Source organism: Caretta caretta, chromosome 23 (assembly GCF_965140235.1).
Source record: "Caretta caretta isolate rCarCar2 chromosome 23, rCarCar1.hap1, whole genome shotgun sequence".
In the NCBI taxonomy this organism is placed as follows: Eukaryota; Metazoa; Chordata; order Testudines; family Cheloniidae; genus Caretta; species Caretta caretta.
Genome location: NC_134228.1, coordinates 9077283 through 9102980, shown reverse-complemented (window position 1 = coordinate 9102980; position 25698 = coordinate 9077283). Strand labels below are relative to the sequence as shown.

Genomic DNA, 25698 nt, shown 5'->3' with positions numbered 1-25698 from the left:
CCAGAATTCAAATGGGCGGCGGAGATTGCGGGATAGCTACCCATAGTGCAATGCTCCGGAAGTCGATGGTTGCCACGGTATTGTGGACACACTCCGCCGACTACATGCACTTAGAGCATTTGTGTGGGGACACACATGTTGGGGACACTGGGGCATGGCCACTAGGTAACTCGAGGGGATGGAAGACCACGAGTGTCGATGAAGCCCCCTCGCACTCGGCCCAGGTGTCCTTGGCCCCCCCTCCCGCCTGGAGGCACACACAGCAGCTCTGCGTACTAGGCCCAAGTGTCCTTGGCCCCCCCGCCTGGAGGCACACACAGCAGTTATGCTGAGGATCTGCAACAATATGCTGCAGAGTCAGACTGCCTGAAACTAAGCAAGGCCAAACAGGGCAGATATGGAAGAACAATGCTGAATAAAGCAGCTTTATGTAGAGTTTAACAAATGATACAGAGAATCAGGGAACTAGCTGGGAACTGGATTGGCTGGCTATATGGATACTTGGGGCAGCTTGCTATTGGATAAGTATGCTGGGAAAAAGGATGTATAAAAGCCTGTGTAACTTCCTGCTCTGGGTACAGGATTTGAGATTCAAATCTCCCTGTACCTATTTGAAGCTTCAAATAAACTTTTCTGCTTCTCCACCCCGTTGTGATTATTGGGTGTAGCACACTGGGTAACGAACCACTCAAGCTGTTGTTCAGCCTCTCGGCACTGGGTGCCGGCAACAGCTTTTGGCGTCCCTGGGTGGGCGACGAGGCTGCAATTTAGCCTTGCCCGGACCCTTCCTGGAGGTCGAGGATTGTGGCGAGAACCGACGCCCAGCGCGCACCGGTGAGTTCATCGGGGGCCTCGGAGGAGACGCGATTTGATCGACCCCAGAGGGCACAACGGTGCAACGCACTCATATAGTGGAGAAGCTGTTGTGGACGGCGGTGAAGAACCGGTCCCTTGGATAAGGTAGGAAACTTTTAAAATCCGGATTATATGCTCTGTTGGAACCTGGGGACGCCCAGAGTTACCCTGTAGGTATGGGACAGGGACAGAGCTCAGGGGTTAGGGTACGGTGTACACCCCTAGAGTGCATTCTAGCAAACTGGAAGGTATTTGGTGCGGATCCAATGACTAAGAGCCAATTAAAACGATTCTGTACAGTTGACTGGCCTCAATATCAACTAGAGGACCAGGAGTGGTGGCCACCAGGAGGGTCAATTAATTACAACACGATCCTCCAATTAGTTTTGTTTTGTCAGTGAATGGGTAAATGGAATGAATATTTGTATGCACAAGCGTTTATGGCTTTAAGAAATAGAAAAGAGCTGTAATTTTGCAAAGTTGAAATTTGACTCCGACTGGTTCGGTAGTAGCTAATGTTAGTCCCCAGACCCCCACCCCCACTGTAATGGCAGAGCCAGTGTCCCCTTCGGTCCCCACACCTCCACCTTATAAGGGTAGGATGCCTCGGGTTACAGAGATTGTCCCCTCGGTGGTACTCTATCCTTTGCTGACCGAGACTGTTGTGACTTGCCGAGGGGCAGACGGACGTCAGGCTACCACTATGCAAGTTTACACCCATGTGCCATTCAATCCAATAGACTTAGCAGCTTTTAAAACACAGGCTGGGGAATTCTCAACGAACCCAAGCAGGTTTATTTCAGTCTTTGAGGGGTGCCTCAGTAGTCACAAGCCGGACTGGGATGATTGTAACGTCCTCCTGCGAACCCTATTGTCTGAGGTTGAAAGACAACAGGTTGTGTCCAAGGCAAGGGAGGAGGCACAGAGACGGTACGACCGGGATCATATTAATGTCCCTGACCTGGATGCACAAGTCCCCCGAGCAGACCCCAGGTGGGATCCAAATGATCATGGGGATATGACCCGCCTTACCTCCTATAAGGAGTTGCTTTTGCATGGACTCCGTCACTCGGCTGTCCGACATAATAATTGGGCAAAGCCATATGAAGTAATGCAGGATTTAAAAGAAAGCCCAGGGGCCTTTCTACAGCGTATTCGGGACACCATTCGACAGAACACTAATGCAGACCCCGATGATCAGGCAACTGAGTCAATTATTGAGGGAATTTTTACAAGCAGAGCAGCCCCTGATATTAAGAGAAAGTTACAAAAAAAGAAAAGGAGTACTTGTGGCACCTTAGAGACTAACCAATTTATTTGAGCATGAGCTTTCGTGAGCTACAGCTCACTTCATCAGATGTTTACCGTGGAAACTGCAGCAGACTTTATATACACACAGAGAATTGTTTCATATTCTCTGTGTGTATATAAAGTCTGCTGCAGTTTCCACGGTAAACATCTGATGAAGTGAGCTGTAGCTCACGAAAGCTCATGCTCAAATAAATTGGTTAGTCTCTAAGGTGCCACAAGTACTCCTTTTCTTTTTGCGAATACAGACTAACACGGCTGTTCCTCTGAAACCTTACAAAAAAAGGAGGATTTAATGGGTATGACCATGGCACAAATCTTACAGACTGCAAACCGAGCTTATAGTCTAAGAGAGACAGAGAAGGAGAGAAAGCAAGTGAAATTGATGGTAACAGCGGTACAGGCCGGCACTAAGAGAAGTGGCCGGGGAGGAAGGGGCCATGGACGCGACCGTCCGGGCCTGCAGGAGAGACGACTGGGTCACAACCAGTGTGCCCTGTGTCGACAGGAGGGACACTGGAAAAATGAGTGCCCAAAGAGGAAAGAAAAGGGGGGTGCCCCTATGATGGCGATGGCGGAGCAGGAATAGGGGTGTCAGGGGAGACGGACCACCCTACCCCCGGAACCCCGAGTAAAGATGCAGGTGGGAAGCTCAGAAATAGATTTTTTAGTGGACTCTGGGGCGACCCGAACTGCCGTAAATCAGCCTCTTCAGTTGCCAGTAGCAGATTCCCTTACTGTGGTGGGAGCCACAGGCAGGGACACCAAGTGCCCAGTGTATGCCCCAGCGGAATGCGCTTTGGGAAACAGGACTATATCCCACAAGCTGGTATACCTCCCTGAGTGTCCAACACCTCTGCTGGGACAGGATCTACTTTGTCACCTCGGTGCCACCCTGCATTTTACTGAGGACGAAATAACCCTTACCTTACCCCTTGAGAATGCACGGCTCATGACCCTTGCAGTTGAGCCCTCAGCCATGCAAGCCCCAGAATGGAGCCCGTGGGAAGACCAGGTGTACCCCCTCGTGTGGGCATCAGGGATTCCAGGAAAGGCCACCCATCAGATCCCCATTACTATTCAGCTCATACCAGGGAAAGACCCAGTGCAAGTAAAACAGTATCCAATCAAGAGGGAAGCCAGAGAAGGTTTACAGGAAACTGTAGATCGATTCCTAATGTATGGTATTCTCCGGGAATGTCAGTCAGCCTGGAACACTCCCATTCTACCCGTACAGAAGCCTGATGGCACGTATTGGCTGGTACAGGACCTAAGGGCAGTCAATGAACGGGTTAAGACTCTGCACCCTCTTGTCCCTAACCTGTATACCTTATTGGCTTCTATAGGGGGACAGTATACCCATTTTTCAGTCCTTGATCTGAAAGATGCTTTCTTTACCATCCCAGTTGCCACCCCGTCACAGGAGATCTTCTCCTTCGAGTGGGAGGACCGAAAAAGGGTTAAAAAGCAACTTTGCTGGACAGCGTTGGCCCAGGGATTTAAAAACTCCCCCACCCTCTTTGGCCAGGCTCTGGCCAGGGACCTACAGGAGTGGGATAATCAGGAGGCCCTCCTTCTGCAGTATGTAGATGATTTGTTAATTGCCACTGTGGGCCAAACACCCTGCCTTAAAGCCACCGTGAGCCTCCTGAATTTTATTGGACTCCAGGGATATCGGGTAGCACGGAGTAAGGCTCAAATTGCCCTCCCAGAGGTACGGTACCTCGGGTTTCACATACGGCAAGGGGAGCGTCAGCTTTCAAGCGAAAGAAAGGAAGCTATCTGTCAAGTTCCTACCCCAAGTAACCGTAGCGGCTCAGGGCATTTCTGGGTATGGCAGGCTTTTGCAGGATATGGACCCCAGAGTTTGGACTGTGGGCTAAACCCCTGTACGACTGTGTAAAAGGAGCGGATCATGACCCCTTCTATTGGACCCCAGAGGTTGACAGGACATTTAAAATCCTGAAAAGAAAATTGATGGAAGCCCCAGCTCTGGACCTGCCGGATCTCTCTAAGCCGTTTCAGTTGTATGTACATGAACGAAGGGGGGTGGCCCTAGGAGTGCTTACACAGCTGTTAGGAGCATGGAGACATCCCGTCCAGTGGCTTATTTTTCTAAGCAATTGGATCAGGTTGCAAAGGGTTGGCCGGCATGTTTACGGGCGGTCACAGCTACTGCCCTATTGCTTGAGGAAGCCGAGAAGCTAACATTGGGAGGGGTTATGCAAATCTATACTCCCCATATGGTCCGAGCCTTATTGGATGCAAAGGGAGGGCTTTGGCTCACCCAGGCTGGGATTGCTCGGTACCAGGCTAAGCTGTTAGAGAACTCTGAAGTCACCTTACAGCCTTGCCCCTCCCTTAACCCAGCCACCCTCTTGCCAGAAACAGAGGAACAGAAACATGACTGTTTAGAGACCATAGATGTCCAGTACTCCAGCCGTCCGGATTTAAAGGATGTACCCCTCCCAAATGCAGATTATGAGTGGTACACTGATGGTAGCAGTACTGTAATAGATGGGCAAAGGAGGGCGGGTTATGCTGTTGTGACGCTCCATGACACTGTGGAAGCTGAAGGTTTGCCTGCTGGGACCTCTGCCCAGCTTGCCGAACTAATAGCCCTGACCCGTGCACTTGAACTGTCAAAAGGAAAGCGGGTCAACATTTTTACTGATTCAAAGTATGCTTTTGATGTGCTGCATGCTCATGCTGGCCTATGGAAGCAAAGGGGAATGCTGACAGCCCAAGGCTCCCCAGTCAAGTATGGGCCCCAAATCCTCCAGCTCCTAGAAGCCATACAACTCCCCTCGGAAGTGGCGGTGGTACACTGTAAAGCCCATCAAAGGGAGGATCAAGATGTGGCCAGAGGTAACGCCCGAGCAGATAGAGAGGCTAAGCATGCTGCCACCCTGCCATCCCCTCAGACTGAGAACGCCCATATGCATGCCCTTATCCCATCAGTAGGGGAGCTTCCAACCCCTCAGTACTCCGGGGAGGAGAGACAGCTAACTGACAAACTCGGTCTCCGGGAAAAGGAGGGATGGCTCCATTCCCCAGAAGGGAAGGTCCTCTTACCAAAGGGCCTAATCCGGCCAGTGCTGCAGAAACTACATCAAACCACTCATGCTGGCAGGGAAGCACTTATCCAACTAATGGGAAAATACTTTATCACTTCCGGACTCCGACCCCTGACTGCCCAGGTACAAGCGGACTGCTTAGTCTGCCAAAAGAATAACCCCCGACCGGGACATCCTGTGCCACCAGCTGCCCTAGAACCCACTCCGGGCCCCGGACAAGTGTGGCAAATAGACTTTACTGAGTTTCCCCGGACCCAAGGGTTCAAATATCTCCTTGTTATAGTGGATCGGTTCAGCGGATGGCCAGAAGCCTTCCCATGCCGTAACTGCACTGCCAGGACAGTGACCCTCAAGTTTGTTAAGGAGATCATTCCTCGCTTTGGACTCCCCCTGTGGATGGAATCTGACAACGGGACACACTTCAAGTCAAAAATCATTCAAAGCATCTCACATGCCTTACAGATCCCCTGGAAACTCCATACGCCCTGGAGACCGCAAGCCAGTGGTGTAGTGGAGCGTACCAATCAGACCCTTAAACGGCATCTCTCAAAAGTGTGCCAAGAAGCCTCACTGCAATGGCCTGATGCTTTGCCCCTCGTCCTACTCCGTATCCGCGTTCTCCCAAAGGGTAGATTAGGGCTCAGTCCCTTTGAAATTATGTTTGGAAGGGCATGGCCTATGAATGGCACCCCGGTTCTGTCAGGGGAATGGGAGTTGGGTAATGGTTTTTTGTCACAGTATATGTGTTCCCTGTCTGCTGTTCTCTTGTCTCTTCACAGGTATACCAAGGATTCCCAGCCTCTCCCCTTGGACTCTCCCGTCCACTCCTTACAGCCTGGTGACTCTGTGCTTGTTCGCACCTGGAAAGACGAGCCTCTCCAGGAAAAGTGGAAAGGACCCTATACCGTCCTGCTGATCTCCCATACAGTGGCAAAGATCGAGGGACACAAGAACTGAATCCATCACTCTCGTCTGAAGGCAGTACCCGCCCCCTCGTCAGCAGAACAGTGGACCGTCCAACCTGCTGACTCCTCATCTAGTGACGATCTCGGGCTAAAGCTACTGTTTAAAAGACACAAATAGTGGGCACCTTAATGCTAAAATGGGCCCACCCAGGTACTGGAGACCCTGGGTTGGAAAGACTCTGGTGATAATTAATTGGGTAACATTGTTATTCTCTGTATTGGTATTTCCAAATTGTGCATATTGGGAGCATAACTCCTTTGTTTCGCTTGCGCACCATGTTGCTAATTTAACAAACCAGACTGATTGCTGGGTATGTGCTCCAATTCCACTGTCCCCGCAAAACGGGAATGCCTCTTGACATGCTGCCCTTGACCCTAGCAGAATTAGCCACCACCAAAGAGCAGAAAAGAATGGACTCACCATTCTGGAATAAGACCTCTTTACAGCAAGCCACCTATCAGGACCAGAAGTATTCAGTTGCAGTACTCACTGAGGGAGTGTTATGTTTTACCCGAAACCAATCTGATCACTATGGGCGTCCTGTGGGAAAAAGCTCCTGTTTTATTACACAGTGGGCTGATGGGTACTGGATAAAGACCAAAAGGGGAGGCCAACAGTGTGGGTGTAATGGTTCCTCCTCTTTTAGGGAAACTCTTACAAATAATCTTACCACAAAAGAAAGGTTTGGAAATATAACTTGCCGTCCAGTTAATATCTCCAATCTAGCAAGCCAATGGTGGGTTTGTAGTGGTCCCTATGGCGAGTGTAATTTGAACGGCACAATTAGAAACGCCCACACTTGTACCCAATCAAAAAAATAAGATGCCCCCTTAGGGGCATATAAATTGTTGAAAAAAGCCGCCAAAGCAGCCTTAAATATCCCAGGAATCCCCTTAAGAAACAGTCCTTACTGGGCCCTACAGGGTCACTATTTTGTATGTGGCCGAAAGGCTTACAAGGTGCTGCCAGCCAACTGGACAGGTAGCTGTTATATAGCTCATGGAGTTCCTCATCTTTCCATAACTGCCACACTGCCCAAAGGAAAGATTAGAAATGCCCGAGACACCTCTGTTGAGTCACGAGAAAAGACCCTGCGGCGACTGACTACGGCATTAGAGGGCAATATGAAGAATCCCCTCACAACCGAGAAGCTTGTAGGGTGCTCTGTACTGGGAATAGCGCCACTGTTTACCAGGCCAGCCATGGCATGCATAGGCCGCTATACTATAAGGCTGCAGATGGTACTTGAGAAGGTGGCCTTAGAGTTAGAGGACTCAGTTAGTGATTTAGGGTCAGCAGTAAAAACATTAAATAAAGAGGTACAGCAGCTCAGGACGTTTTCCCTCCAAAACAGGCTGGCTTTGGACTATCTTGGCATCCCAAGGAGGGGTTTGTGCCCTCGTCGCGCCCGATGGTGTGTATATGTAAATGATAGCAGTTATGAGATCTATGAAAAGGTGGTACAGGCTGAGGCCCATGCCCGAGCTGGAGCACAGGTTGCCTATACTGCCCCAGAGAACGATTGGTTGCAAACCTTGTTTTCAGGCTGGGGTTTGTCGTCTTGGCTTGGTGGTTTATTTAGCCTGCTATTGAAAATTCTCTTTCCTGTATTGCTTGTATTACTGGTATTATGCTGTGCAGTATCATGTATTAGGGCCCTTTTGCAAAAGTTAATAAGTCATTCTTTTCAGGGCTATCAAAAAGTGCTTATGCAAAGTCCTATTGTAAAGAAATAAGTAGCCCAAGTGAGAAAACTCAGAGCCAAGGTTGCTGAGTGTTCTCAAAGGGGGGAGTTGTTGGGGACACTGGGGCATGGCCACTAGGTAACTCGAGGGGATGGAAGACCACGAGTGTCGATGAAGCCCCCTCGCACTAGGCCCAGGTGTCCTTGGCCCCCCCTCCTGCCTGGAGGCACTCGCAGCAGCTCTGCGTACTAGGCCCAAGTGTCCTTGGCCCCCCCGCCTGGAGGCACACATAGCAGTTATGATGAGGATCTGCAACAATATGCTGCAGAGTCAGACTGCCTGAAACTAAGCAAGGCCAAACAGGGCAGATATGGAAGAACAATGCTGAATAAAGCAGCTTTATGTAGAGTTTAACAAATGATACAGAGAATCAGGGAACTAGCTGGGAACTGGATTGGCTGGCTATATGGATACTTGGGGCAGCTTGCTATTGGATAAGTATGCTGGGAAAAAGGATGTATAAAAGCCTGTGTAACTTCCTGCTCTGGGTACAGGATTTGAGATTCAAATCTCCCTGTACCTATTTGAAGCTTCAAATAAACTTTTCTGCTTCTCCACCCCGTTGTGATTATTGGGTGTAGCATACCAGGTAACGAACCACTCAAGCTGTTGTTCAGCCTCTCGGCACTGAGTGCCGGCAACACACACAATCGACTATATAAAAACGCTTTCTACAAATCCGACTTCTATAAATTCGACCTAATTTCGTAGTGTAGACATACCCATATAAAGGTACAAAAGCCTCCAACCCGCTGCCCCCAGCCCTACCCCCATTTCACCCCATCCATGAGGCCCCAGCCCTGCCCTGCCTCTTCCTACCCCTTCCCCACCCCCAATCCAACCCTTTCCCTGAAGTCCCAACCCCAACTCCTTCCCATCCCTGCCCCTATTCCAACCTCTTCCCCAAATCCCCGCCCCTGCCCTGCCGCTTCTCCGCTTCCTCCCCTGAGCACGCAGCTCCCCGCTCCTCCGCCATCCCTCTTGGAAAGCGCTAAGAGCCACCAAACAGCTGTTTGGTGGCGAGAAGCACCTGGAGGTAGGCACAGGAGCTGGGACACAGCGTGCTGGGGCGGCGGGTGAGGGGAGCTTGGCAGCCGCAGGAAATAATTCCACAGGATGCATACAGCCCACAGGCCGCATGTTTGAGACCCCTGGTATAGACTCTAGTCAACGTAGTTTGATTTTATTTCCCATGGAACAATTTCTTTCCAACCCTTCTCCTTGCTACCCCTCGAATCTCTACTCTCTGTGAAATCACTTGTCCTTGGTGTCACTCTGAAGGGATCTAGAGCTGTGTGTTGATTGGGGCAGAGATGGGAGGTGGAGCTGGTCACCTTGGGGCCCTGTTCCTTTGGGAGCAGCAGATCTGTGACTGCTGTGAATGCCCTGTGGGACAGGGAATAGGTGCTGCAGGGGGACGCTCGGAGGACCGAGGGGTGAAGTGTGCTTATTACCAACCTGGAAGGAGGTCACTCCCCCACAAAAGGCCTAGAGGGCACAGCTTGTGTGGCGTGTGGCTGAGGGAGTTGGGGAGCTGCCCCTCAGTGGGCACAGACAAGGCTTCCTCATGCTAGGGGCCCATGGAACTGCACTGGGGCTTAGGGCCAGCACAACTACAAATGGAGAGCGCCCCCTACTGACATCCCCCTACCAACAGCACAGGCCCCCTAGCACTGTACTAGGGCACTGGGGCCAGCGCTGACTTCAAGGGGAGAGCATGAGCGTCCCCTACTGAGCCCCCACACCGCTCCCTACAACACGCAGGGTGGTAGATGAAGGTTACCTGAGCACACAACACCGGCATCTTCTCTGTGGTTACAGTTATTGTCTCCCCAAGGCCGAGCCCTGCATTCGGTGAGGGAAGCTTCTATCCCTGTGCAGTGAACATCATCCAGCCAGATACGGTCTGATCCTCGCCCAAATCGAGCCCCTCCTGGGGCTGATAACGCCGTCCCACAGCCCAGCTGCCTGCACACAACTCTGGCCTCAGTTAAATCCCAGCCGTCATCACACACGGTTCCCCACAGCTGGTTGTGAAGCACCTCGACTCTCCCAGAGCATCTATTCAGACCGTTCACCAGTCGGAGCTGAGCCACTTCTGAGATGCCAGAGTCTGCAAACACCCCAAGGGAATAAACAGTCAGGGAGGTTCCTGTGCATCTGATCAGTAGTGATGCTGGGGAACGTAGAACCTCCCACTGACAGGTCTGAACAACCTCTGCAACAGCCTGTTAAGGGTTCACTCTGTCACGGAGTGTGGGGGAGTCCAGGCCCTGCACCCCTCTTCCTGGGATTCACTGAGACTCTCAGCCAGCCAGTAAAACAGAAGGTTTATTGGACAACAGGAACACAGTCCAAAACAGAGCTTGTGGGTACACCCAGGACCCCCTCCGTCAAGTCCTTCTGGGGGAGCAGGGAGCTTAGACCCCAGCCCTGGGGTTCCCTGTGTTCCTCCCCCCAGCCCCAAACTGAAAACTAAACCCACCCAGCAGGTTCCCTGCTGCAGTCTCCGTCCACATTCCTGGGCAGAGGTGTCACCTCCCTCTCCCCCTTCTGGCTCAGGTGACAGGCTCTCAGGTCTCCCATCCCCAGGCACATTCCCAGGTCAACACTCCCCCCTCCCTGCTGAGTCACATCGTCACACACGCCCTGTCAATTAATCGCAGTTAACTCACGCGATTAACTCAAAAAGTTAATTGTGATTTTAAAAACTAATCACTATTAATCGTAATTTTAATCGCACTGTTAAACAATAGACTACCAAATGAAATGTATTAAATATTTTGCATGTTTTTCTAAGCCCTAACTTGTATCTGCCTATTTGAAACCTAGGATGCAGATCCTGGACTAGGCTTAACAGGCCCCAGACTGGACTGGCCAGAGGAATTGCTGCAATGCAGAGATTTGGCTTAGCCCGCTCTTCTCAGTGTATCTGTAGGGCACCAATACAGATGGTCACACACGTGATGGAGGAGAGACCTGTTAGAAGACGGGACTTTGAGGATGCACACTCAGATGGCTGAACAAGCTAGATGGAAGCAAGATCTGAATGACCTCTCCCCTGACAGCTAGTGATGAGCTGAGGAGGGGAAAAGGATTCAGGACCAGACGGTATTTATATGAACACACCCACTCTGCATAGTATCCAGCAGAAAGAGCTGTGTTGGCTGGGGCTGGGTTACAATGCTCTGTAATGAGCTTCCCACCCTGCTCCCTACAACACGCAGGGCGGTAGATGAAGGTTACCTGAGCACACAACACCGGCATCTTCTCTGTGGTTACAGTTATTGTCTCCCCAAGGCCGAGCCCTGCATTCGGTGAGGGAAGCTTCTGTCCCTGTGCAGTGAACGTCATCCAGCCAGATACGGTCTGATCCTTGCCCAAATCGAGCCCCTCCTGGGGCTGATAACGCTGTTCCACAGCCCAGCTGCCTGCACATGACTCCAGCATCAGTTAAATCCCAGCTGTCATCACACACGGTTCCCCACAGTTGGTTGTGAAGCACCTCGACTCTCCCAGCGCATCTACTCGGACCATTCACCAGTCGGAGCTGAGCCACTTCTGAAATGCCAGAGTCTGCAAACACCCCAAGGGGATAAACACTCAGAGAGGTTCCTGTGCATCCGATCACTAGTGATGCTGGGGGATGTAGCTCCTCCCACTGATGGGTCTGATCAGTCTCTACAGCAGCCTGTTAGGGGTTCACTCCCTGTCAATTAATCGCAGTTAACTCACGCGATTAACTCAAAAAATTAATCATGATTTTAAAAAGTAATCATTATTAATCGCAGTTTTAATCACACTGTTAAACAATAGAATACCAAATGAAATGTACTAAATATTTTGGATGTTTTTCTATGTTTTCAAATATGTTGATTTCAATTACAACACAGAATACAATGTGTACAGTTCCTACTTTATACTATTACAGTTAAAGTTGTTTTATCCAGCATGCTGGGGAATGGGGGATGCTGGTAAATGAAAAATGCCAGTTAACTAAGAGGGAGGGAGTTTGGGTGCGGGAGTGTCTGCGGGGATGGGGGTTGGAGCACGGGAGGGGGTGTGGAGCACGGGTTCCGCGAGGAAGTTTGGTTGCGGGCGGGGGCTCGGGACAGGCAGTTGGGGCACGAGATAGGGTGCAGGGTGCTGGATCTGTGGGCCATTCACCTCAGGTGGCACCCCGGAAACGGCAACTTGTCCCACCTGCTCCTAGGCGGAGGAGCGGCAGGTGGCTTGGCGTGCTCCCTCTGCCTGCAGGCACCACCCCCGCAGCTCCCATTGACCGTGGTTCCCAGCCAATAGGACCTGTGCAGCCAGCACTGGGAGGGGCAGCATGCTGAGCCGCCTGACACGCCTCCGCTTAGGAGTAGCCAGACCCCAGGACAGGTCGCCGCTTGCGGGGAGCCATCCGAGGTGAGCGGCCCCTGGATTCATAGATTCATAGATATTAAGGTCAGAAGGGACCATTATGATAATCTAGTCTGACCTCCTGCACAATGCAGGCCACAGAATCTCACCCACCCACTCCTGCAAAAAATCTCTCACCTATGTCTGAGCTACTGAAGTCCTCAAATCATGGTTTAAAGACTTCAAGGTGCAGAGAATCCTCCATCAAGTGACCTGTGACCTGTGCCCCATGCTACAGAGAAAGGCGAAAAACCCCCAGGGTCTCTTCCAATCTGTCCTGGAGGAAAATTCCTTCCCGACCCCAAATATGGCGATCAGCTGAACCCTGAGCATGTGGGCAAGAGTCACCAGCCAGATACCCAGGAAAAAATTCTCTGTAGTAACTCAGATCCCACCCCATCTAACATCCCATCACAGGCCATTGGGCCTATTTACCATGAATAGTTAAAGATCAATTAATTGCCAAAATCATGTTATCCCATCAAACCATTTCCTCCATAAACTTATCAAGTTTAATCTTGAAGCCAGATAGGTCTTTCGCCCCCGCTGCTTCCTTTGGAAGGCTGTTCCAGAACTTCACTCCTCTGATGGTTAGAAACCTTTGTCTAATTTCAAGTCTAAACTTCCCGATGGCCAGTTTATATCCATTTTTTCTTGTGTCCACATTGCTACTGAGCTTAAAGAATTCCTCTCCCTCTCCAGTATTTATCCCTCTGATATATTTACAGAGAGCAATCATATCTCCCCTCAACCTTCTTTTGGTTAGGCTAAACAAGCCAAGCTCCTTGAGTCTCCTTTCATAAGACAGGTTTTCCATTCCCCAGATCATCCTAGTAGCCCTTCTCTGTACCTGTTCCAGTTTGAATTCATCCTTCTTGAACATGGGAGAACAGAACTGCACACAGCATTCCAGGTGAGGTCTCACCAGTGCCTTGTATAATGGTACTAACATCTCCTTATCTCTACTGGAAATACCTCGCCTGATGCATCCCAAGACCGCATTAGCTTTTTTCACGGCCATATCACATTGGCGGCTCATAGTCATCCGGTGGTCAACCAATACGCCGAGGTCTTTCTCCTCCTCCGTTACTTCTAATTGATGCGTCCCCAGCTTATAACTAAAATTCTTGTTATTAATCCCTAAATGTATGACCTTACACTTCTCACTATTACATTTCATCCTATTACTATTACTCCAGTTTACAAGGTCATCCAGATCCTCCTGTATGGTATGCCGGTCCTTCTCTCAATTGGCAATACCTCCCAGCTTTGTATCATCCGCAAACTTTATTAGCACACTCTCACTTTTTGTGTCGAGGTCAATAATAAAAAGATTAAATAAGATTGGTCCCAAAACCAATCCCTGAGGAACTCCACTGGTAACCTCCATCCAGCCTGACAGTTCACCTTTCAGTATGACCCGCTGTAGTCTCCCCTTTAACCAATTCCTTATCCACTTTTCAATTTTCATATTGATCCCCATCTTTCCCAATTTAACTAAAAAGAAAAGGAGTACTTGTGGCACCTTAGAGACTAACCAATTTATTTGAGCATAAGCTTTCGTGAGCTACAGCTCACTTCATCAGATGCTTACTGTAAAAAGTGTAGAAGATCTTTTTATACACACAAAGCATGAAAAAATACCTCCCCCCACCCCACTCTCCTGCTGGTAATAGCTTATCTAAAGTGATCACTCTCCTTACAATAAGAAAAGGAGTACTTGTGGCACCTTAGAGACTAACCAATTTATTTGAGCATGAGCTTTCGTGAGCTACAGCTCACTTAGTCTCTAAGGTGCCACAAGTACTCCTTTTCTTTTTGCGAATACAGACTAACACGGCTGTTACTCTGAAACCTCTCCTTACAATAAGAAAAGGAGTACTTGTGGCACCTTAGAGACTAACCAATGTGTATGATAATCAAGTTGGGCCATTTCCAGCACAAATCCAGGTTTTCTCACCCTCCCCCCCCCCCCACACACACACACACAACCCACTCTCCTGCTGGTAATAGCTTATCTAAAGTGACCACTCTCCTTACAATGTGTATGATAATCAAGGTGGGCCATTTCCAGCACAAATCCAGGGTTTAACAAGAACGTCTGGGGGGGAGGGGGGTAGGAAAAAACAAGGGGAAATAGGTTACCTTGCATAATGACTTAGCCACTTGGATACAATTAACTTAGGCTCTATTCAAGCCTAAGTTAATTGTATCCAATTTGCAAATGAATTCCAATTCAGCAGTTTTTCGCTGGAGTCTGGATTTGAAGTTTTTTTGTTGTAATATCGCAACTTTGGAGTGGAAATCTATCAACTGCATGAAAAAACTTGCACAGATACAGACAGACATCATCTTCCCTTCCAAATGCAAACAGATGGACATCGTACCAAAAGGACTGAAGGTAAAAAATCCATTACAATCTACATACCACACAGACTATGCTGACAGCTTGTGCCACACGCTCTCAAAGAAACTGCGGAACCACCTGATCAACATCCTCTACAGCAAACAGGGAAAGATTAAGAATGAGCTCTCAAAAATGCATACTCTCATAAAAAACCAACCTTCCACACAAACTTCCCTCGTGGCTGGACTTTACTAAAACTAGACAAGCCATTTACATCACACACTTTGCTTCTCTACAAAAGAAAAAGGACACTAAACTTTCTAAACTACTACATGCCACAAGGGGCCACAGCAATGGTTCCCTCAACCCACCCAGCAACATTGTTAACCTATCCAACTATACTCTCAGCCCAGCAGAAGCAGCTGTCCTATCTCGGGGCCTCTCCTTCTGCCCCTCCACCCCCACGAACATGATACAGTTCTGTGGTGACCTAGAATCCTATTTTCGACGTCTCCGACTCAAGGAATATTTCCAACATACCTCTGAACAACATACTAATCCACAGAGACCTCCCTACCAACACTACAAAAAGAAGGATTCTAGGTGGACTCCTTCTGAAGGTCGAAACAGCAGACTGGACTTCTACACAGAATGCTTCCGCCGACGTGCACGGGCTGAAATTGTGGAAAAGCAGCATCACTTGCTCCATAACCTCAGCCGTGCAGAACACAATGCCATCCACAGCCTCAGAAACAACTCTGACATCATAATCAAAAAGGCTGACAAAGGAGGTGCTGTTGTCATCATGAATAGGTCGGAATATGAACAAGAGGCTGCTCGGCAGCTCTCCAACACCACTTTCTACAAGCCATTACCCTCTGATCCCACTGAGAGTTATCGAAAGAAACTATAGCATTTGCTCAAGAAACTCCCTGAAAAAGCACAAGATCAAATCCGCACAGACACACCCCTGGAACCCCGACCTGGGATATTCTATCTACTACCCAAGATCCATAAACCTGGAAATCCTGGGCGCCCCATCATCTCAGGCATTGGCACCCTGACAGCAGGATTGTCTGGCTATGTAGACTCCCTCCTCAGGCCCTACGCTACCAGCACTCCCAGCTACCTTCGAGACACCACTGACTTCCTGAGGAAACTACAATCCATCGGTGATCTTCCTGATAACACCATCCTGGCCACTGTGGTTGTAGAAGCCCTCTACACCAACATTCCACACAAAGATGGACTACAAGCCGTCAAGAACACTATCCCCGATAATGTCACAGCTAACCTGGTGGCTGAACTTTGTGACTTTGTCCTTACCCATAACTATTTTACATTTGGAGACAATGTATACCTTCAGATCAGCGGCACTGCTATGGGTACCCGCATGGCCCCACAGTATGCCAACATTTTTATGGCTGACTTAGAACAACGCTTCCTCAGCTCTCGTCCCCTAACGCCCCTACTCTACTTGCGCTATATTGATGACATCTTCATCATCTGGACCCATGGAAAAGAAGCCCTTGAGGAATTCCACCATGATTTCAACAATTTCCATCCCAACATCAACCTCAGCCTGGACCAGTCCACACAAGAGATCCACTTCCTGGGCACTACCGTGCTAATAAACGATGGTCACATAAACACCACCCTATACCGAAAACCTATTGACCGCTATTCCTACCTACATGCCTCCAGCTTTCACCCTGACCACACCACACGATCCATCGTCTACAGCCAAGCTCTGCGATACAACCGCATTTGTTCCAACCCCTCAGACAGAGACAAACACCTACAAGATCTCTATCAAGCATTCTTACAACTACAATACCCACCTGCGGAAGTGAAGAAACAGATTGATAGAGCCAGAAGAGTTCCCAGAAGTCACCTACTACAGGACAGGCTTAACAAAGAAAATAACAGAACGCCACTAGCCGTCACCTTCAGCCCCCAACTAAAACCCCTCCAACGCATTATTAAGGATCTACAACCTATCCTGAAGGATGACCCAACACTCTCACAAATCTTGGGAGACAGGCCAGTCCTTGCCTACAGACAGCCCCCCAACCTGAAGCAAATACTCACCAGCAACCACATACCACACAACAGAACCACTAACCCAGGAACCTATCCTTGCAACAAAGCCCGTTGCCAACTGTGCCCACATATCTATTCAGGGGACACCATCACAGGGCCTAATAACATCAGCCACACTATCAGAGGCTCGTTCACCTGCACATTCACCAATGTGATATATGCCATCATGTGCCAGCAATGCCCCTCTGCCATGTACATTGGTCAAACTGGACAGTCTCTACGTAAAAGAATAAATGGACACAAATCAGATGTCAAGAATATAACATTCATAAACCAGTCAGAGAACACTTCAATCTCTCTGGTCACGCAATTACAGACATGAAAGTTGCGATATTACAACAAAAAAAACTTCAAATCCAGACTCCAGCGAGAAACTGTTGAATTGGAATTCATTTGCAAATTGGATACAATTAACTTAGGCTTGAATAGAGACTGGGAGTGGCTAAGTCATTATGCAAGGTAACCTATTTCCCCTTGTTTTTTCCTACACCCCCCCCCCCCCCCCCCCGACGTTCTTGTTAAACCCTGGATTTGTGCTGGAAATGGCCCACCTTGATTATCATATACATTGTAAGGAAAGTGGTCACTTTAGATAAGCTATTGCCAGCAGGAGAGAGGGTTGTGGGGGGGGGGGGTGAGAAAACCTGGATTTGTGCTGGAAATGGCCCACCTTGATTATCATACACATTGTAAGGAAAGTGGTCACTTTAGATAAGCTATTACCAGCAGGAGAGAGGGTTGTGGGGGGGGTGGGGTGAGAAAACCTGGATTTGTGCTGGAAATGGCCCAACTTGATTATCATACACATTGTAAGGAGAGTGATCACTTTAGATAAGCTATTACCAGCAGGAGAGTGGGGTGGGGGGAGGTATTTTTTCATGCTTTGTGTGTATAAAAAGATCTTCTACACTTTCCACAGTATGCATCCGATGAAGTGAGCTGTAGCTCACGAAAGCTTATGATCAAATAAATTGGTTAGTCTCTAAGGTGCCACAAGTACTCCTTTTCTTTTTGAGAATACAGACTAACACAGCTGTTACTCTGAAACCAATTTAACTAATAATTCCCCAATTGGCACCGTATCAAACACCTTACTGAAATGTAGGTAAATTAGATCCATTGCGTTTCCTTTGTCTAAAAAATTTGTTACTTTCTCAAAGAAGATCAGGTTGGTTTGGCACGATCTACCTTTTGTAAAACCATGTTGCATTTTGTCCCATTTACCATTGACCTCAATGTCCTTAACTACTTTCTCCTTCCAAAATTTTTCCAAGACCTTGCATACTACAGATGTCAAAGTCTACAGGCCTGTAGTTACCCCAATCACTTTTTTTTCCTTTCTTAAAAATAGGAACTATGTTAGGAATTCTTCAGTCATACGGTACAACCCCTGAGTTTACAGATTCATTAAAAATTCTTGCTAATGGGCTTGCAATTTCATGTACCAATTCCTTTAATATTCTTGGATGAAGATTATCTGGACCCCCCGATTTAGTCCCATTAAGTGTTTGAGTTTCGCTTCTACCTCAGATATGGTAATATCTACCTCCATATCCTCATTCCCATTTGTCATGCTACCATTATCCCTAAGATCCTCATTAGCCTCATTAAAGACTGAGGCAAAGTATTTGTTTAGATATTGGGCCATGCCTAGATTATCCTTCACCTCCACTCCATCCTCAGTGTTTAGCAGTCCCACTTCTTCTTTCTTTGTTTTCTTCTTATTTATATGGCTAGAGAACCTTTTACTATTGGTTTTAATTCCCTTTGCAAGGTCCAACTCTGCTTGACTTTTAGCCTGTCTCACTTTATCCCTACATGTTCTGACCTCAATAAGGTAGCTTTCCTTGCTGATCTCTCCCATCTTCCACTCCCTGTATACTTTCTGCTTTTTCTTAATCACCTCTCTGAGATGCTTGCTCATCCAGTTTGGTTTACAACTCCTGCCTATGAATTTTGTCCCCTTTCTTGGGATGCAGGCTTCTGATAGCTTCTGCAGCTTTGACATAAAGTAATCCCAGGCCTCCTCTGCCTTTAGATCCATACGTTCTTCAGTCCAATCCACTTCCCTAACTAATTTCCTTAATTTTTGAAAGTCAGCCCTTTTGAAATCGAAAACCCTAATTGCAGATTTCTTTTTGTTTATCTTTCCGTTCAGTTTGAACTGAATTAGCTCATGATCACTTGAACCAAGGTTGTCCCCTACAACCATTTCTTCTATGAGGTCCTCACTACCCACCAAAACCAAATCTAAAATGGCATCCCCTCTAGTCGGTTCAGCAACTACTTGATGAAGGAATCCATCAGCTATCGCATGTAAGAAAATCTGAGCCCTTTTATTATTACTAGCACTTGTCCTCCAGTCTATATCTGGGAAGGGAAAGCAGTGGATGTATTGTATCTTGACTTTAGCAAAGCTTTTGACACTGTCTCCCACAGTATTCTTGTCAGCAAGTTAAAGAAGTACGGGCTGGATGAATGCACTATAAGGTGGGTAGAAAGTTGGCTAGATTGTCGGGCTCAACGGGTAGTGATCAATGGCTCCATGTCTAGTTGGCAGCCGGTGTCAAGTGGAGTGCCCCAGGGGTCGGTCCTGGGGCCGGTTTTGTTCAATATCTTCATAAATGATCTGGAGGATGGTGTGGATTGCACTCTCAGCAAATTTGCGGATGATACTAAACTGGGAGGAGTGGTAGATACGCTGGAGGGCAGGGATAGGATACAGAGGGACCTAGACAAATTGGAGGATTGGGCCAAAAGAAATCTGATGAGGTTCAATAAGGATAAGTGCAGGGTCCTGCACTTAGGACGGAAGAACCCAATGCACAGCTACAGACTAGGGACCGAATGGCTAGGCAGCAGTTCTGCGGAAAAGGACCTAGGGGTGACAGTGGACGAGAAGCTGGATATGAGTCAGCAGTGTGCCCTTGTTGCCAAGAAGGCCAATGGCATTTTGGGATGTATAAGTAGGGGCATAGCGAGCAGATCGAGGGATGTGATCGTCCCCCTCTATTCGACATTGGTGAGGCCTCATCTGGAGTACTGTGTCCAGTTTTGGGCCCCACACTACAAGAAGGATGTGGATAAATTGGAAAGAGTCCAGCGAAGGGCAACAAAAATGATTAGGGGTCTGGAACACATGACTTATGAGGAGAGGCTGAGGGAACTGGGATTGTTTAGTCTGCAGAAGAGAAGAATGAGGGGGGATTTGATAACTGCTTTCAACTACCTGAGAGGTGGTTCCAGAGAGGATGGTTTGAGACTATTCTCAGTGGTGGAAGAGGACAGGTCAAGGAGTAATGGTCTCAAGTTGCAGTGGGGGAGGTTTAGGTTGGATATTAGGAAAAACTTTTTCACTAGGAGGGTGGTGAAACACTGGAATGCGTTGCCTAGGGAGGTGGTGGAATCTCCTTCCTTAGAAGTTTTTAAGGTCAGGCTTGACAAAGCCCTGGCTGGGATGATTTAATTGGGGATGGGTCCTGCTTTTGAGCAGGGGGTTGGACTAGATGACCTCCTGAGGTCCCTTCCAACCCTGATATTCTATGATTCTATGATTCTAAGTTGAAGTCTCCCATGATCACGCAGTTTCCATTACTATTTACTTCATTAAAAACATTAAAGAGGGCTCTATCCATATCCAAATTAGATCCCAGCGGTCTATAGCACACCCCAAGCACTATCCCAGGGGAGGCTCTGGTAGTTTTCTTCCCCAATGTGATTTTTGCCCAGATGACTCTGTCTTATCCATTCCACTACTTCTTATTTCTTTACAATCTACCTCATCATTGATATACAATGCTACTCTACCACCTTTACCTTTATTTCTGTCTTTCCTAAACAGCACATACCCTTCAATACCTGCACTCCAGTCATGACGACTATTCCACCATGTTTCTGTTATCCCTATAATATCTGGTTTCACTTTCTGCACCAATAGCTCTAGTTCCTCCATTTTGTTACCTAAGCTCCTCGCACTGGTGTACAAACATCTTAATTTTTGCTGTTTGGCCTGGCTCACATTCTTTACCTGATTAGGCATGGTCATTCTACAGCCAGTATGACCTATTAGTCTGGTATCCACACTGCCCTTCCTCCTTGGATCCAACTTGGATCCAACTGGATCCAACACCCAGCACCCCTTCTCCTGTATTAAGCCCCCTCCCACACCCAAAGTCCTTCCCAGAGCCCTTGATCCGCACCCCATCCTGCGCCCCAACGCCCTGTTAGCCCTGCACCAACCGGACTATAAATCAGCATTTCAATGAAAATCAGAAATGCTGATTTATAGAGCTTTCCAGTTGGTGAAGTGTTGGATAAAACACCTTTACTGTATTTTGGATTAACAATATTAGCGCTGTAAAAATGGTAAAAGAAATAGTATTTTTCAGTTCACCTCATACAAGTCCTGTAGTGCAAACTCTTTACTGTGAAAGTGCAACTTACAAATGTAGAATTTTTTTTGTTACATAACTGCGCTCAGAAAAAAAACAATGTAAAACTTAGAGCCTACATATCCTCTCAGTCTTACTTCTTGTTCAGCCAATCATTCGGACAAACAAGTTTGTTTACACTTTCAAGAGATAATGCTGCCTATTTCTTATTCGCAATGTCACCCGAAAGTGAGAAGAGGGGTTTGCATGGCACTTTTGCAGGTAGTATTGCAAGGTATTTGCGTGCCACATATGCTAAACATTCACATGCCCCTTCATGCTTCAGCCACCATTCCATACGACATGCTTCCATGCTGATGATGCTCGTTAAAAAAGTAATGTGTTAATTTAATTTGTGACTGAAATTCTTGGGAGAAAATTGTGTATCTCCTGCGATGTATTTTACCGGCATTTTGCCATATCTTTCCTGTTACAGTAGTCTCGGATGATGATTCATTACATGTTGTTCGTTTTAAGAACACGTTCACTGAAGATTTGACAAAACGCAAAGAAGGTACCAATGTGAGATTTCTAAAGCTAGATACAGCACTCGACCCAAGCTTTAAGAATCTGAAGTGCCTTCTAAAATCTGAGAGGGACGAGGTGTGGAGCATGCCTTTAGAACTCTTAAAAGAGCAACACTACAATGCAGAAACTACAGAACCTGAACCACCAAAAAAGAAAATCAACCTTCTGCTGGTGGCATCTGACTCAGATGATGAAAATGAACTTTTGTAGGTCTGCACTGCTTTGGATCGTTATCGAGCAGAACCCATCATCAGCATGGACACGTCCTCTAGAATGGTGGTCGAAGTATGAAGGGACATATGAATTTTTAGCACATCTGGCACGTAAATATTTTGTAACGCTGGGTACAATAGTGCCATGTGAATGAATGCCTGTTCTCATTTTCAGGTAACATTGAAAACAAGAAGCAAGGAGCATTATCTCCTGCAAATGTAAACAAACTTTGTTTAACAAACAAACTTTTGTCTGTCTGAACAATTGGCTGAATGAGATATAGGACTGAGTGGATGTGTAGGATCTAAAATTTTACATTGTTTTATTTTTGATTGCAGTTATTATTTGTAAATCATTCTCCTTTCCTGATAAAGAGATTGCACTACAGTACTTGTATGAGGTGAATTGAAAATATTATTTCTTTTGTTTCTTTTTTACAGTACAAATATTTGTAATCAAAAATTAATATAAAGTGAGGGTATGCTATTATTGTGTAAAGGTGCGATTAATTGCATGTTTAATCATGATTAATTTTTTAATCTCACAATTAATTATGATTTTCATAATAACTTGACAGCCCTACTCCCCACCACAACCATGCAGTCACCTGTGGGGTGGAACAGGGTAGATGAGAGACAGGGCACAGAAATTCATGGGCTGTGTAGGAGAGGAAGTGAGGAAGAACCCTGTCTCCAGCCACATCATTGGGGCATATTACAGGTTCAGGAGTAATTAGCTGAGATGGAAATCACCCGGAGTGATGGTGGTAGGAACCCCACACTTCATAAAGGGATCCCTCAGTGGCTACAGGATTCATTCAACCCCAAATCCCATAAATGGAACCCATGGTTACCCAGCACCCCATTCGTGCTGTAGTGGGGCAGGGGAATCACAGCGATCAGCGACGAGGAGGGTCTCTCACAGAGGCGCACGTACTGCTCCCTGCAGCGCAGGCCCTAAGTGCTGTGCTGGGGCACTGAGGCCAGCACTGACTGCGAGGGGAGAGCGCCCCCCACTGAGCCCCCACCCCGCTCCCTGCAGTGCAGGCATGTAGAACTGTGTGGGGACAATGGGGTCAGCACTGAAACCGTGGGAAGAGCGACACTTACTGTGACCCCGAACTGTCTCCCTTAGCACCATGCTGGGGTACTGGGGTCAGCGCTGATTCAGGAGAGCTGGGTCTGTGCTGAAAGTTTCCCAGCCCAATCCCTGCACCACCCACAGTGACATGATGGATGAAGGTTACCTGAGCACTCGACACCAGCATCTTCTCCGTGGGTACAGTTACTGTCTCCCCAAGGCCAAGCCCTGCAATCGGAGAGGGCAACTTCTGACCCTGTGCAGTTCACATTAGCCAGCCAGATATGCTCAGATCCTTGCCCAAAGTGAGCCCCGACGGGGGCTGATAACGCCGTCCCACAGCCCAGCTGCCTGCACACGACTCCAGCATCCTGTAAATCCCAGCTGTCATCACAGATGGTTCCCCACTTCTTGTTATGAAACACCTCGACTCTCCCAGCGCAGCGACTCGAACCGTTCACCAGTCGGAGCTGAGCCACTTCTGAGATGCCGGATTCTGCAATCACCCAAGGTAATAAACACTCAGCGAGGCTCCTGTACGTCTAATCTCTCGTGTCCCTGGGGAATGTAGCGCCTTCTGCTGACGGGTCTGACCAGTCTCTGCACACAGCAACTACCTATCAAGGGCTCCCCACCACTGACCAGGCTAATTACTGGGGCAGTGTTGAAGTTTTTCCACTCCCCTCCCAGCCAGCTCTCACCTAGTTAGGCAGACTGGACTGCAGTCTGACCTACTGCTCCCACTAGAGCACTTAATGAAAAAGATCATCCCCCCTCCCCCGCACTGCCTTGATGTAGAAGCTGGCGGGAACCTCCTGGGGAGCAGATTTACACCCTCACTCCTGGGGCTGGAATTCGCTCCAGTGGGATACTGTGCAGTGCTGGGGGATAGACGCTGCCATAAGCATATTGGTGATTGGGAGATGAACACAGTCACAAGTGTCCTTAGTGGCTGCCTTAGCCTGACATCAGCATCGAATTTACATGTGTTGGCTCCATAGCTCCTGAAAATGTCACCCAGAGTCCATCCCCCTGAGAACTGCCTGGAGCGCAGTGACGCTGCCAGGAATCTGCTGCGCTCCAGGCTGACAAGGGTTGTGCCCAGTGCAGAGGCAATGCACACTTCCTCCAAGCAGATCGGACCCCTCCTGAAGCAAACACCTGCCCCTGCGATTCCTCCTGACTTGCCACGACTGACTTGGCAACATCGTTTTGTGGCAGCTGTTGCTGCAGTGGGGTCTAGTGCTGCCAGTCCAGGACCAGTCTCAGATGAATGATGGCAGAGCTGGGCTGACAACTGTGCACTCACAGAGGGGCAGCAACTCTGGGATAGAGAGACTGGCTTGCTCATGGATTTTCAGAAGCCCTAACTTGTATCTGCCTATTTGCAACCTGGGATACAGATCCTGGACTAGGCTTAATGGGCCCTGACTAGACTGACCTGAGGAATTGCTACAATGCAGAAATGTGGCTTAGCCCGATATTCTCCGTCTGCCTGTGGGGCAGCAATACAGACAGTCACACGTGGTCGTGGTGGAGGAGAGCCCCGTCAGAAGAGTGGACTTTAAGGATGCATAGTCAGATGGCTGAACAAGCTAGAGATAAGCGTAACCCACACACCTCCTGGGTGTGGTATTGTATCCCATCTACTGGCACTGAGACCACTTAGGAGAGAGCAATTAATGAGTCTGCTCCACAGCCTTAGCTAACAGCCAGTTTGCTTTTAGCTCATGTGATAGAGGCTCATGCACTGAGCTCCAGAGGGCCCAGTTTGATCCTGTCCACGGATGACCAGGGTCTGTCGGCATTACATAAGCAAGGTCTGAATGACCCTCTTCCCTGACAGCTAGTGATGAGCTGGGGAGGGGGAAAGGCTTCAGGACCAGACGGTATTTACATGCACACACCCACTCTGCCTAGATATCCAGCAGACAGAGCTGTGTTGGCTGGTGCTGGGTTACAAATCACTGTGTATTTGAATGCAGGGCTAGTGAAATGTTGTTATCCTGATTGAGAAAAGGGCAGCAGAACTGGGCTTAGCCTGCCCTGACTGAGGGGGTCACCCAAAACTGAACTAAACCCACTAACCAGGGGGCTTAGACACCAGACCCCTATCAAGAGTAAGACGGGGTGGAGATGGGTGTTCCTGCTGAGGCATGTGGGCTCTGTGTAAGAGGTCTAGGCATAGTTTAATCTGCCCCTCACCACTCTTCAAAGGTAGAGCTAATTAAGGCTCCATTAGGAGTCTTTTGGGATTAAGTGATCACTAGAGCAGAAATCATCTGCTGTGACACAGTGTTTCTGCCCAGCCTGCTTCAGCACTGAGGTCTCTCCACTAAGAGCTGGGGGGAGCCTCAAGAGAGCGACCTGCAGAGGTCACAGTAGAGAGGCCGGGGGCAGCAGGAGGTGAGGGCGAGCAGAGTGATGAGTGGCTGGCAGGGCAGCTGCCACCAGAGCAAGCACCCAGACAGGAGAGCGAGCCAGGCGCTCTCCTCCCCACCTCCATGGTGGGAGCTGAACTCACACAGGTGCACCTCTGAACTCTGGGTCTTCACTAACCAAAGACAACCACTGTGAGAGGGGTCAGTGGAGGGACAAGGGAGGGGCACATTAAAGGAACTTTGGGTTGCTGGATTCAA

The 25698-nt window shown here is 48.4% G+C and overlaps 1 protein-coding gene and 1 long non-coding RNA gene across 4 annotated transcripts in view; one reads left to right on the top strand and one right to left on the bottom strand.

The window, feature by feature from the left end:
• Window positions 1-25698, bottom strand: part of LOC125629384 (scavenger receptor cysteine-rich domain-containing protein DMBT1) — a 90707-nt gene that overhangs the window by 49205 nt on the left and 15804 nt on the right. For all 3 annotated transcript variants that reach the window (XM_075122542.1, XM_075122543.1, XM_075122544.1), the window contains exons 7-9: window positions 23226-23555; window positions 11198-11527; window positions 9735-10064 (exon numbers count right to left, since the gene is read on the bottom strand). In XM_075122542.1, the coding sequence (XP_074978643.1) occupies window positions 9735-10064; window positions 11198-11527; window positions 23226-23555 (990 nt within the window). The remainder of the gene's footprint in view (window positions 1-9734; window positions 10065-11197; window positions 11528-23225; window positions 23556-25698) is intronic.
• LOC142069888 (uncharacterized) lies at window positions 143-8508 on the top strand. The gene is made up of 2 exons (XR_012665863.1): window positions 143-960; window positions 6020-8508. It is a non-coding gene; the product is annotated as an uncharacterized LOC142069888 (long non-coding RNA).